Source organism: Diabrotica virgifera, chromosome 3 (genome assembly GCF_917563875.1).
Source record: "Diabrotica virgifera virgifera chromosome 3, PGI_DIABVI_V3a".
NCBI classification, from domain to species: Eukaryota; Metazoa; Arthropoda; class Insecta; order Coleoptera; family Chrysomelidae; genus Diabrotica; species Diabrotica virgifera.
This window is the reverse complement of record NC_065445.1, coordinates 63,953,211-63,968,567: the sequence shown is the minus strand read 5'-3', so window position 1 is coordinate 63,968,567 and position 15,357 is coordinate 63,953,211. Positions and strand designations below refer to the sequence as shown.

The 15,357-nt window shown below is 32.0% G+C and overlaps 1 protein-coding gene across 1 annotated transcript in view; it reads left to right on the top strand.

Moving 5' to 3' along the window:
- The first annotated feature begins 244 nt into the window (after positions 1-244).
- The window catches only part of LOC126881093 (DNA-binding protein D-ETS-3), a 231,279-nt gene continuing 216,166 nt past the window's right edge, over positions 245-15,357 (top strand). The window contains exons 1-2 of the mRNA XM_050645133.1: positions 245-512; positions 9,427-9,477. Coding sequence (XP_050501090.1) covers positions 437-512; positions 9,427-9,477 — 127 coding nt within the window. The 5' untranslated portion in view covers positions 245-436. The remainder of the gene's footprint in view (positions 513-9,426; positions 9,478-15,357) is intronic.

Sequence of the window (15,357 nt, the reverse complement as noted above, 5' to 3'; positions counted from 1 at the left end):
ACCGCCACTATGCAAAGTAATTGAACAACCTTAGGTAAATACAAAAGCACCTATCATAAACCAAAGAGACCATACACACACAGACAGAACTTACCCCTCCAGAGCTAGGGGTAGCCGGGGTGGGGTTTATTTATGACGCAACAAGCCATTCCCGGTTGATCCCTCTGATTGGCCGCCTTTCAACCCCGACTCCACCCCGAAGAGGGCACAACGCGTGAAAGACTGGAAAAAGTTCACAGTTGATCATAAACTCGACAGATTGTAGTCACCAAATCACTTCTGACGTACTGTCAAGTTAAGAAAGTCTCATTCAAGGGTGTTTCGTGCGTAGTGTCATACTGAGTGTCGAATATTTGACGTGATTCATAGTGCAACATGAACGTGTAGCTTGGGATTTTGTAAAACTGTTGAGTGGCCATACTTAATTGATTTTGAAATGATGCTGGATATTAAGCCGACCGCGGATTACCTCAGTAGGAACTCCACTTTCGGACAGTTTTCTATGCTATTTGGTAAATATTTTGTTTATTATTTTCATATTCAATCATTGTCAATGTAATTTAATAAAATTGTCTGTATATTTCGAAACCAACTCATTATAAACTCAGTATTTTGAATTAGTATCTATTAATAATTATCATTGTAAACGACAGTACAGACGAAAGCAATCAGTTCTTGACACATTTTCGTATATTTTGACAATGTACTGGGTGTCCCAATAAGAATGGCCCTCGGCCATATCTCAGGAACCGTTTATAGTACAGCTTGGAGAAAAAATATTTATAAGAAAAGTTGCATCGGGAATAGCCTGGAAATTATTTTCATAATTGTAGGTCCACCGCTAGAGGGTGTAATTGAATATCAAAAATTAAAAAATTAAAATTTTACAAAATTTTCCTAATGAAAGGGCACTGGAAATTCCATCATCGTATTCTTCATAAAATTCTGCGCATATTTGATTTCACAAGTTTAAGTCTACCTTTGCAAATACGGGGTGGGAGTGAGTGGGAACTTTTTTATGAAAAAATGGCTGTAAGTCCGGTTCTGCTAAATCGAATTTTGCATACTTGGTCTTGTTAAAAACAGCTCTTTTTCGTCAATGTAAGTTTCTTAATTTCGAAATAGCCTAATAAGTAATATGCAAGCTAGGATGTGTTATTTAATTATTTTCAGAAATCTAGTTTTCTTTGGAAAATATTAAATACAAGTATGCATTTTTAATCCTGTATTACAAAATTAGACCAAATTAGCAACATAATACCGAAAACCGCATGTCGATACCTTTTTGCTATCTCGAGATATCTTAAGAAATGTGTAATAAATATTAAACAACTCTTACTGTCACCGGTAAACGAGGTTAAGGAAAACTATTGTGCTATGGAAAACACAAATAAACATATTCCAGTTGTAAACGTATATAATTAATTAAAATAACAAAAAAGACTGTGTGTGTACTTTGTACTCACGTAAGAAGTTATACTTCTATTATATAATTTCAAAGAAATAAATATACCTAACAGGTTATTTGTATTGTATTTAAATATTAATCTAACTTTCTTACCTACCACTTTTAAAAAATTTTTATTAAAACCATACCAAAAATTTAAAAAATAAAAAAAGGAATATGAATGGTCCGGGATTTGAACCCGGAACCTCTTGATCTCCGGTCACACGCTCGACCACTGAGCTATATTTCCTTTGCTTTGACAGGTTACAAGATTTCTCATACATACTGACAAATTTAATAGACCAAGTGAAGTATACAAAAATACTTTAAATATACTTACTATTATTATAAAATATCTTATTCCCGAGGAAGACAAATCCAAAGACACAAAAATTATAATAAATAATACATTTACTAAAATCACTAATATATCCTTTTAATGACTTATTTGCGCTGACAGCACTGATACATACATATCTTGAAAGATTAGCAACGAACTACATACTGTCTGTGTGCGCATGCGCCCGGCATTATAAAATTTCACTCTCGAATGAAGTATAACTTCAATAAGACAAACAACACTATAAAATATAACAAAAAAAATAAAAGCAACTACTTACTTAGTACTTAGTGACTGCCTAAATGTTCAAATTGTTGCCCATCATTTTCGATGCAAGCATTTACTCTTTCAAGAGTAGTTTGAATAGCAACAGATTTAACTGTTTTAGACTTTTATTTATGGGGACGGATTAAATACCTCGTTTTTGCCGCTAGGCCCAATACTCGAGAAAACATGATCTAGAAAATACGAAACGTCATTCAAAGCATTGCGAAAGCAGAAATTGAGACTGCTCTTCAATCTACTTTTGAAAGAGTAAATGCTCTTGCATGGAAAATGATGGGCAACAATTTGAACATTTAAGTCGTCACTAAGCAAGTACCTAGTTGTTTTTATTCCTTTGTTATATTTTATCGTGTTGCTTGTCTTATTGTTGTTTTAATTAATTATATACGTTTACATCTGGAAAATGTTTCTTTGTTTTTCCATAGCACACTACTTTTCCTTAACTTCGTTTACCGGTGACATTAACAGTTGTTTAACATTTACACGTTTCTTAAGATATCTCGAGATAGAAAAAAGATATCGACATGCGGTTTTCAATATTCTGTTAATAACTTGGTCTTATTTTGTAATACAGGATTAAAATGCATACTTGTATTTAATATTCTCCAAAGAAAACTAGATTTCCAAAAATAATTAAATAGCGCCTACTAGCTGGCATATCACTTATTAGGCTATTTCGAAAATAAAACTCTTACATTGACGAAGAAGAGCTGTTTTCAACAAGACCAAGTATGTAAAATTCGATTTAGCAGAACCGGCCTTACAGCCATTTTTTCATAAGAAGGTTCCCACTCACTCCCACCTCTTATTTGCAAAGGTAGACTTACTTGTGAAATCAAATATGCACAGAATTTTATGAAGAATACGATGATTGGATTTCCAGTGCTCTTTCATTAGGTAAATTTTGTAAAATATTGATTTTTTAATTTTTGATATTTAATTACGCCCTCTAGCGGTAGACCTAGAATTATCAAAATAATTTCCAGGCTTTTCCCAAGGCAATTTTTGTTATAAATATTTTTTTCTCAAAGCTGTACTATAAACGGTTCCTGAGATATGGCCGAGGGCCATTCTTATTGGGACACCCGGTACATTGTCAAAATATACGAAAATGTGTCAAGAACTGATTGCTTTCGTCTGTACTGTCAGGAAACTTTTTTTTAAATAGAAAACTGAAAATGGTGTTCTCAATTGACAACATTTTATTTACTAGGGTTTGTTTCTAAACCAGGAGGAGTAAACTAAAAAGCAGATTCACACCCAAGAAAGTCACTAGAAAAATCACCAAATACATCTTCTTTTTTGGTTGACTATATCGGCCTTCACCGGTAGGTAATCCATACATATTATAGACCTACTAATTCGTCGCTAAAGAGTTCTAAAAACAACTGTTTTTTATATGAAAGTAGATTAGACATCTAAAAAGTTAAGGAGTAACGCCAAAACACAAAAAATCGCCGATATAAGTTAATTAACCTATGATGTGCCAGTAGTGTTAAAATTTCATAAATGTCATTAGTGTCAAAATTTCATAACAGTGGAGTAAACTTGCCTTAGTTTGGACCAATTACAAAAAAAGCATTACGGCGCGGTAAATTTGAATTACTCCTCTTGGTTTAAAAACAGACCATAGTTCAGGATATTAGTTTTATACGAATATTCTTAAAGAAATATAGGAGAATCATTATTTTTATTTTGTTTTTTTTACCAATTTAATAATTTTTGTTTAGTTCTGTGACTAATTAGGTATATTGTTTCTTATATTTATTAAACTTTATTTGACGTTGAGAGAGAGAGGAGTAAATTACTGTAAACCGACAATTCCATAGGTGCACCTACTTATTTTTTTGTCTTTAAAGGCAAAAACGTTCGATCAGTACGTGCTGCCAGTTCTGACACATATGTAACCGAAACTTGGGCTTTTAACAACAGCATAGTCCACAAACTTTAAGTGACTCAGAGAGCAATGCAAGCAGGAGAATGCTCAACATTAAGCTCAGTGATCGCAAGTCCAATGAAGAGATAAGAAGGCGATCAAAAGTAACAGATGTGATCCAGAAGGTTGCCACGTTAAAATGGAACTGGGCAGGACACATAGGAAGAATGGAAGACAAAATTGACTATTTAGCGATAGCAGTGCCGAAATAAAAAAAATATTTCTCATACAGGGTGAGTCATGAGGAACTGTACATACTCCTACCTCGTATAGAGGCTCCTATGGGGAATAACAAATGACCATTAAAAAGTGTCTGCTCCCCTTGTTTAATAATATACAGGGCGAGTTTCGCATTTTGACAGAAATTTATATTCGTCATAATTTTTGATCGGTCAGATCGATGTGTCTCTTATTTTTGTCAATCGTTACACTATTACCACCTAATTAACTGATTTATTCAAACTAGAAAGAAATCAGGTCCGGCTTTAAAAAATTAGTTCGTTTAGGTATTAGAAAAAATTTCACCCTGTATACGCTTTTTCAAAACTCTAATATGAATTTTGCAAATTAGAGAAATAGACAATTAAAATGGCATATTTATTTTTTCCCCACATGATTACTTAATTTTTTATAAAAAAATCAAATTTGACTATGAATAATAATTAAAAGTTTGGTAAAGTGAACCATAGATTTAAAAAAATTTACTTTTATTACAAAAATTATTATTTTTTGAACAAATATTTAATTTATGTTACTACCCAATCAACTGATTTATTCAAACTAGAAAAAAATCAGGCCCGGATTTAAAAAATTATTTCGTTTTGGTCTTAGAAAAAATTTCACCCTGTATACGCTTTTTGAAAACTCTAATATGAATTTTACAAATTAGACAAACAGGCAATTAAAATGGCTTATTTATTTTTCCCCACACGATTACTTAAGTTTTTATTAAAAAATCAAATTTGTCAAAATCAGAATTTTAACCTAATTAAAATTAATTAATTTTTTTTAGCAAATATTTGATTTATGTTACCACTTAATCAACTGATTTATTCAAACTAGAAAAAAATCAGGGCCGGCTTTAAAAAATTAGCTCGTTTAGGTATTAGAAAAAATTTCACCCTGTATACGCTTTTTGAAAACTCTAATATGAATTTTGCAAATTAGAGAAATAGACAATTAAAATGGCATATTTATTTTTTCCCCACATGATTACTTAATTTTTTATAAAAAAATCAAATTTGACTATGAATAATAATTAAAAGTTTGGTAAAGTGAACCATAGATTTAAAAAAATTTACTTTTATTACAAAAATTATTATTTTTTGAACAAATATTTAATTTATGTTACTACCCAATTAACTGATTTATTCAAACTAGAAAAAAATCAGGCCCGGATTTAAAAAATTATTTCGTTTTGGTCTTAGAAAAAATGTCACCCTGTATACGCTTTTTGAAAACTCTAATATGAATTTTACAAATTAGACAAATAGGCAATTAAAATGGCTTATTTATTTTTTTCCCACACGATTACTTAAGTTTTTATTAAAAAATCAAATTTGTCAAAATCAGAATTTTAACCTAAAGATGAAAAAAAAGGTGAAATCACGGTTTAACTCGCTACAACGTTCCATTAAAATTTTTTTTTCTGAAATTTTTACAGCACATATCTCTTACCATTGTGAAGACTATGACAATTGTTGTAAACTTTCAGTCTTCTTCTCGTAAAAGTTATGAATTTAAAAAAAAAGGTGCAGATTCGTGAATTGCAGAGTTAAATCGCAAAAATTAAGTGAAAAAATTTAAAATTTATCTATTTGATCACGTCTATGTTAAACTATAGAGTCCAAAGAGAAGTGTTATGGGGAGAGTTTTAAATCTAGACGTGTTATAGAAAAAGAAAAGGTGAAACTTTTAATTTTAAGAAAAACGCTGTTTAATTTTTTTTATTTTTATGGTAAAATTGCGATTTTGACAAATTTGATTTTTTAATAAAAAATTAAGTAATCGTGTGGGGAAAAAATTAATATGCCATTTTAATTGCCTATTTGTCTAATTTATAAAATTCATATTAGAGTTTTCAAAAAGCATATACAGGGTGAAATTTTTTCCAAGACACAAACGAACTAATTTTTTAAAGCCGGACCTGATTTTTTTTTAGTTTGAATAAATCAGTTGATTGGGTGGTAACATAAATCAAATATTTGTCTAAAAAAATTAATTTTTGTAATAAAAGTTAATTTTTTTTACATCTATGGTTCACTTTACCAAATTTTTAATTCATTGTCAAATTTGATTTTTTTATAAAAAATTAAGTAATTGTGTGGGGAAAAAAATAAATATGTCATTTTAATTGCCTATTTGTCTAATTTGTAAAATTAATATTAGAGTTTTCAAAAAGCGTATACAGGGTGAAATTTTTTCTAAGACCCAAACGAACTAATTTTTTAAAGCCGGACCTGATTTTTTTCTAATTTGAATAAATCAGTTGATTAGGTGGTAATAGTTTAACGATTGCCCAAAATAAGAGACACATAGATCTGACGGTTCAAAAATTATGACGAATATAAATTTCTGTCAAAATGCGAAACTCGCCCTGTATATTATTAAACAATGGGAGCAGACACTTTTTAATGGTCATTTGTTATTCCCCATAGGGGCCTCTATACGAGGTAGGAGTATGTACAGTTCCTCATGACTCACCCTGTATAATATGTTCAGAATTTCTGTAAAATAGCCTGCACATATACAGTCCGTCTAATATACTTACCGTTGTATGTCATTACCCACGTCCGAGATCTAAGACATAGTTGCCAAAGTATAAAAAAATCCTGAATCCATTTTAAATCAAATAGATCACATTATAGGGAACTTGCACATTTTTATATTACATATGAGGTTTGTTCTAGCAGTCTACCTAGTCAGTCAAACTAGTCAGAAACCGTCAACAAACAGTTGGTCAGTGAGAGAACATAATACAGTCACCAGTGCTATCCCCTCTACTCGCGCTGGTGGTTTCAAACCTTTTAAAACTGATGTTTAAAAATGAGATTTCCAAAATTTCACGCTTCAAAAACTCATAATAACTTAGAAGAACGAATTTAAAATCTTCTGTGATATGAAATAGTTTAAACGACCGTGACGTCACATAGTTCTACTATATGGTTATGTTTATGGATATATTTAGGTATATTTTATTGGCCTCCTCCTACTTGGGTATTTGGCCAGCTCATCGTCGTGGAATAAGGGAAAAATATTTATATTCTAATGACATTTATCGTATGTCATTGTAATAATACATACCAGTTTGTTGAGATTGGAGTTTAATACAGTTTTTGAAGAAAACGAAAGAAGGTTTTCTATGGAAAATAAAAGAAAACACCATAGATAAGTGTTGTTTAGTAGTTTAGTGCCATTTTGTAAAAGTACAATTTAAAAAAAAATTTACGATCAAAAAAACTTGTGACGTCACATAACTGTATTTTCTACTGACGTTTATAATGTCTAATTTAAAATTATATACAATTTTGTTTACTTTGTTGGTGCAGAATGTAAATACACAACACACAACCATATGACGTCACGACGCGTTTTGAGCTACGTGCAATAATTTGAAGTTAGAATCGTCTTTAGGGCCAAACGGAACACAAAAACAACTTTTTTATCTTTGATACATGTTTTAAATTATGTTCTGTTGTGATTTATAACATCTTTTTCGAATTTAAAATTTTATGCAAGTTCCCTATTATTGCATAAAGTGGATTATACAGTACAATACAGATAATTTTTTCACTAATTATTATGTATTCAGTGATTGTAATAATTTATATACTGTACAACAAAAACTAATACTCAATCGAGAAAAGAGGAAAAGTGTTAAAGTGATTTTTTAATAATACATATATTGTTACTATGGAACGCTTACAAATTTGAACATCTTTAACAACAAAATACTTGGAGCACAGAATATATCCTGGTCAATTATCTGCTTGAATCGTCCATAAATAACAAACAATTAACTGTTTATTAAGTTCACGTCTTAAATCAATTATTTATCAAATACACTATCACTACTATTTAATCAACAACTCAAAATATTCCCGATGCCATGTCAAATATTTAAAATTGTCACTGGCTTGTGCTAATTCTATTTGACTCAGTGCGTTTTAAGACAAAGATAGCGAATGTTATATTTGGAAAATATCACCACGGTCATAGTGACCATTTTTTTCAAATCCTGAAAAAACTAATAAATATTTTTAAAAAATTTAAACGCAGAATGAAAGACTAAATTATTATCGAGGGCCGAAAGTCCCTTAGAATAAATAAAAAGTTTCTTTTGAACGAGATATTTGAAATTAAAAATCACACCACATTTTCTCTTAGTTTTCCACCCCTGTAACTTAAAATTAAGTAAAAATGTAAGTTATTAAAATAAACATTACAGAAGTTTTCAGGGACTTTCGGCCCTCGGTAAGAACGTAATCTTTCATTCCGAGTTTAAATTTTTCAAAACTACTTATTAGTTTTCTTAGGATTTGAAAAAAATGAATCCCATTTAAATAGCATTGGAGCCGACACTACGTACCCATCCCCTTAATGCTGGAGCTGATGCATGATTAAAATTGGTAACTTTATTAGGTTCTTTTCAATATTCAGACATTTTCAATGTTAGTTAAGAGGGACTTAAGAACACACTTCTCCTAATAAAGAAGGATATTCCAATGTTTCAATTTATATAAAATTAGATAATAATGTTACTACAGTAGACTCGCGATTATCCGAGGTAACTGGGACCGTGACTACCTCGGATACGGAAAAACTCGGTTAACACTGAGATTGGTTATATTGATAGAAAAACACGTAAATAACCATAAATATGGATATTTTAATGACAGCACTAATACTGTACTGTCCATAAAAGATAAAATTATTTGATTGATTTTTGCGTAAGCTTCATTCCTCTTGTTTTCAGGCAACGATGTTGCGCCAAAGTTGAAAATTGTAACTCACCAGTTATGACTTTTGCCTCGGTTAACCGAGGCGCTCGGATAACCCAGACTCGGATAATCGCGAGTCTACTGTATTTGTGCTACATGAGCGTGTGTTTAAGCATCTAGCCACTACATTTAAAGTATTCTTCTTGATGCGCCTATCCATGGCGAATCTAGGCGATCATCATGGCAATATTGATCTTATCTGCAGCAGCGCGGAAAATCTTCACAGATGTTGTGTTGAACCAGGTTTTGAGGTTCTTTAACCATGATGTTCTTATTCCTGGACCTCGCTTTCCAAATATGTTTGAACTATTATCTGAACTATTTCGCATAATATGCTCAAAGTATTGTAACCTTAAAGATTTATTGAAAAGAAAATGATAAATTTTTTCCGCAATTATGGAATTGGTTTTTGTTTTAGATACTTCATACAAAGGATCATGGAGCTCACATACTGCAGCACAATCACAAGGTACGTTCCTTTATTATATTCAAGATACTGTAAGTACTGTAACTTATCGATAATCTGTTTCTAAGAAGTTTTAAAAATGTGAATATAGTGGAAGACCAAATAAACCAAAAACTGCTGTAAAGTTTACCAAATAATAAAAATTACTGAAATATTCAAAATGATCAAATAATGATGTCTTGGTTTTTTTTTGGTTTTATCGATTATATCGAACTTTACACGATACCTCTTCAGGTGACAGGAATAACTTTGATTTTTTAAATGGGAAAGTACATGATGTGATACCTCATTTAAAAGCTTTTGAAATACTGATTACAAAAATGTATAATACTTTAATCCTTTTTGGGAGCGTAGCCGCAAAATTTCGGTCGAATTATTTTTAAATGCATTCATTTTTTGAGTCCTGAGAAAACTAATAAGTATTTTTGAAAACTTTACACGCATAATGAAAGACTACATTATTACCGAGGGCCGAAAGTCCCTTAGAATGGTACACGACAATTAGACCGAAATCATTAGACCGAAAGCAGTAGACCGAACTCATTAGACCGAAAAGCACTTTACTGAAACCTCACTAGACCGAACAGCATTAGACCGAAATGGTAAATAAATTTAAAAAGTTTGAAGTAAATTATGCTAAGATTTTGTATATCTGTCTTTTTGTTTAATGTATTTTTTTGTATTATTTTATATATAGACTGTGTAAATTGTTACTCTGTACAGTCTGATATGAAATAATTTTCATCCGTTAAACAAATTAGTGATGGTAAAAATAAATTAAGGGTAGAGTGACGTTAACACCATTTTAACTGTTTATAATAACCATCCAAATAACATTTAGTTGTAATTACATTAGTCTTATCTCTTTTACTGCGACATGTAAAAAGAACTGATTTCGGTCTTCTGCTGTTCGGTCTAGTGAGGTTTCGGTAAAGTGCTTTTCGGTCTAATGAGTTCGGTCTACTGCTTTCGGTCTTAGATCTGGATCCAGTTTATGAAAAAAAAGTTTATTAATAGCAAGCTGAAAATTTGTTAATAGCTTAAGGGTGTCTAGTCGGACAAACTTTGATATATGGGAACACTGGAACAGGGGAAGTTTTAATTGTGGAACACGTTAAAAATTTGGAACGGTCAGACCACGAAAACGGCACATGTATTTTGTCCGACAGAACAGACTTAAACTCTCCCAACAGAGATTAAACTCTCATGCAAAAATCAGACTGCTATTTATCACCAAATGGGCGTTTTAATGAGTGGAACATGTAGAGTATGTCAAATGACAGGAATTATGACAGGTGATAAATAGCAGTCTGATTTTTGCATAAGAGTTTAATCTCTGTTCGGAGAGTTTAAGTCTGTTCTGTCGGACAAAATAAATGTGCCGTTTTCGTGGTCTGACCGTTCCAAATTTTTAACCTGTTTCACAATTAAAACTGCCCCTGTTACAGTGTTCCCATATATCAAAGTTTATCCGACTAGACACCCTTAAGCTATTAACAAATTTTTAGCTTGCTATTAATCAACTTTTTTTTCATACGCGGGATCCAGACCTATCTCTTTACAGTAAACCTCTTAGAATAACCAAAAAGTTTCTTTTGAATGAGATATTTGAAATCAAAAATCAAACAAAATTTTCTCTTTTTTTCACCCTTGTATCTTATTCAAATAAACATTATGGAAGTTCTGAGGTACTTTCAAACCTCGATGATACTGTAATGTTTCATTCTGCGTTTAAATTTTTCAAAAAAACTTATTAGTTTTCTCAGGATTCGAAGAAAATGAATGCATTTAAAAAGCATTAGACTGAAATTTTGCGCCTAGGCCCTTAAAAAGTATTAACGTATTATATATCTTTGTTATCAGTATTTCAAAAGCTTTTAAATAAGGTGTCACATAATGATGTACTTTCCGATTTAATAAAATCAAAGTTATGACTATCACGTGAAGAAGGATCGCGTAAAGGTCGAAACATTGATGCTATACTTAATATACTATGATTATTTTAAAAATTGACCTGTCCGAGGGTTTTGCTTACGTACCTACTTAAAGATGTATCAAGTCAAACTAGTTTGATTTTACTCAACAAACTTGACTTGAAAACCAAACTTTTTTTGTAAAAAAGTTTGACTTGACTTGATTTCGATATCTTTAGGTTTGACTTGAAATCAAACTTTTTCAAACAGTTTGAAGTTTGAGTATCATATTGCGCAACGTGTTTATTTCCATTTCTAATTGAGAGGGTACCTACTGACTTTTGTTTTGACTTATTTGGATAGGTCTGAATCTGTACTCTGCTACTCCTCAAATTAGTTTGTAGTTCATATTAAGAAGTATGTGCTTGGCTTGTTTATTACGTTCGTTTTGAAGTGTGTGCTTTGTGAAATAATATCTTCTCTTCTTCTTCTTTTTATATAGACATGACTCTGTCTGTTTTTCAATGTGCCTCCAGTAAGTTGTCATTCCATCTTTTTCGTGGTCTTCCCACTGATCGTCTTACTATTGGGGAACCGTCTCTCGCCGTCCTTACTACTCTATTTGTTGTCATTCGGCTTATGTGGTCGTTCCATTCTACTCTTCTGCTTTTCGCCCAGTTATTAATGTTGTCCACCTTGCATCTCCTTCGTATATCTGCACTTCTAGCTCTATCCCACAGCGTCTTACCATCGATTTTTCGCAATGTTTTCATCTCTGCTGTTTCTAGCATTCTTTTTGTCCTTTCTGTATCAGGTCGTGTTTCTGCCGCGTATGTCATTATTGGTCTGATGACTGTTTTGTAAATTCTGCCTTTCACTTCTTTTCCGATGTTTTTATTTCTCCATATTGTTTCATTCAGGCAACCTGCGGCTGTGCTTTATTCACCTGATCTTCCACTTCTGTTTCGAGCTTTCCGTAGCTGCATAGTGTGATGCCTAGATATTTAAACTCCATGACTTGTTCTATTATTTGACCCTCCAGCTCTAATTTACACCTTATTAGATCTGCTGTTATAACCATGCATTTAGTCTTTTTTGGGGAAATTAACGTATTAAATTTTCTAGCGGTTATACTAAATTCGTGCAGCATACGTTGTAAATCATCTTCACTTTGAGAAATTAGTATTGCGTCGTCTGCATAGCATATTATTTTAAGTTGTTTTTCTCCCATTTGGTATCCTTTTTTTGTTCTTACTTTTAATAATATCTGAACCTGAATATTTTTCGGCTCAGAACAAGTACCAGATCAAATTGAGTCTGATTTTGAAGGCATCTCTTCTCTTCCACTGAAAAAATTAAGAGAAAGAAATCTGTAGTTGAAGTAGAATTAATTAAGAAAAATAAATATACTGATTTATTTGATATAGCAGGTTATTTCAAAACAATGAAAATTGAAAAGTACATACTTGTATTATGTAAAAATAAAGAAGAGTGTTATAAAATGACAATAAGTGAACTAATTTTTTAAGACGACATTGCAAAGTCGCAAAAAAATCATTAAACCTAGTCTATCAAAAATATAATATTTTGTTGTTCCTTCATAAATTTTTGTTTAAAAATGGGCCGTTCAAGTATCGTAGTAACACAATTTTACAACCTCTTTATCCCATCTGTACCTTTTCATCTTTTGTTGTGAAGAACGGTCCAGCTATTTATTGCCAAATGTGTTACTGTGCTTTGTCTTTTAGACAAATTTTAAGATTTTTTCACTTGAATACTATTGCCCTATTGTAACATGAGCGGAGCGTGAGGGGGCAATGTAATAAAATCCAGGGGTTCTATGTAAAATATAAACGAAAGTTGAAAAGTTGGGCGATTGTGATTTCGTAGTTTTTTTTATTTAAGTTAAAAAACAATGGCTTGTTCTAGGATTTTCCGCCATTCTGTTCTGTTCCTTGCTTTGCTCTTTCAATTGGTAATCTCAAGTGTTTTCAGGTCTTGTTCCATGTATCTAAGTTTGGTTCTTCCCTTTGACTTTCTCCCTACTGGTGTTTGCTTCATTATATGTTTTAGTGTTTCGGTCTCGAACATCCGTTTAACATGGCCCATCCAACGCAGACGTCTGATCTTTAAGGATGTTATGACCTCGGGTTCGTTGTATGTTGCGTATTGTTCAAAATTATATCTTCTGCGCCATAGGTCATTTTCTTTCGCTCCCTTATAATCGCTTTTCGACAGTGTCCATGTCTCTGATCCATATATAAGGACGTGTTTTATCAGGGTTTTGTATATTTTGCATTTGGCTTTTCTCGTGATGTTAGATCTTAGATGTTTAATTAGTCCATTTACTAACTTGCGTTACCCTCCCCCAACTTGCGTTACGTAATACTTTTAAGCTTCCAAAGTAGATTAAATTGCACTTGGTATGATAAAAAACTATCTAACGAATTCTTTGTTTTAATGTAGTGACACTCTAATATAAAAAAGTTATATTGATAAAACGAAACTTACCAGCAAGCAATTCTAAGCATACATGCAGGAATCATTTTCAAAAAATTTACCCTATTTGATTATAATCGCTTCCTGTATCAAGATACTTTTAAGTGGCACTCATTGTAATATTAATTTTCTTATCTTAATTAGCAACTAACATGTCAATCTCGACAAAAAAGTATATCTACTAAATAAATTATTTTTCAAACTCTTTCAAACTAGTTTGACAAACAGTTTGAATTTTCAAACCTGTACGATTGACCAGTTTGACTTGACTTGAATTATTTGTCAGAAGGATTGACTTGAGTTTGACTTGAAATTAAGTCAAACTCAAGTCAAGTTCAAACATTCAAGTCAAACTTGTGCAACTGTATACCTACTAAACATAAATAAGTTAATAGAGGGGGGTAACACTTATTCCAGTGCACTGTATAATACAAAAATGTAGTGTAGTGAAAACTCCTCATAGGAGTGACAAAAAAGTGAGTGATTTGATAAAGTTTTTAGGCCGTTTCTCCTAGACCTAGGCCACCTTGGCCAAGATGGTTGGCTGATACATCTACGCCACAAAATACGTTTTAATGGGTTTGTAACGTTTTTGCGGCCGTTTTCCTTTTTTTCTGTTGATCATTGGCGGATCCAGAACTCTCGAGGGTGATTTAATTACTTCTTTTCTCTGATGCAAGGTCACCTAGTCTTACCATCCCTAGGATAAGTGGGTTTTCAATTATTTTTTGGATGATCCTAAATGTTTTTTGTTTGACAGCTATCGGTTTTCTTTTTTTAGGATTATTGAATTGATATTTACTTTCTTTTGGGGGGGGGTCATTACCCCTTGACCCCCCTCTAGATCCTCCACTGGATATGATTAACATTAACATACTTTAACCTTCTATTGACCATTATAGCTATAGCTCCGACGATGACAATTTTACACACTTTGACATACCATTTTTTTCACTTCCTTGATTCATTCAAGTGTGTGCAAAATTTACCAGTTTTTTAACTATTTTATTGTTTGTTTGTTTGTAATGTACGTTTTTGTAATTGTCTTCTAATGCATAAAGAGAAAAACGTTATTCATGCTTTCATAAAAATCGCTAATCACGATAGAAGGTCAACGCGAAATTACATTTTCACACGAAAGAAGGCAAATACCAAAAAAATTGGACAGGTGGTTAATTTATATGGAAAAAATGTCAGCCAGGGAGCGTAATTGAAAATTCCATTTAACAAACGGATCGAGAATGGCGCTGGCACTCTTAGCCCAGTAAATGAACGTGAAATACGGCGATACCGTGTAATTTTCAGTGTCACCACCAAATTGCATGAAAATATGAATACAGGTTCTACTTACCCTCCACTTCAAAGTTGGGCTTGTGCCGTTGGTTGCTTTTACTTGGAAGGTGAAAGTCACCCCTTTTTAGTTTTAGCAAAAATGTATCTTACAAAAAACGAAAAAAAATGGTGTATTAAT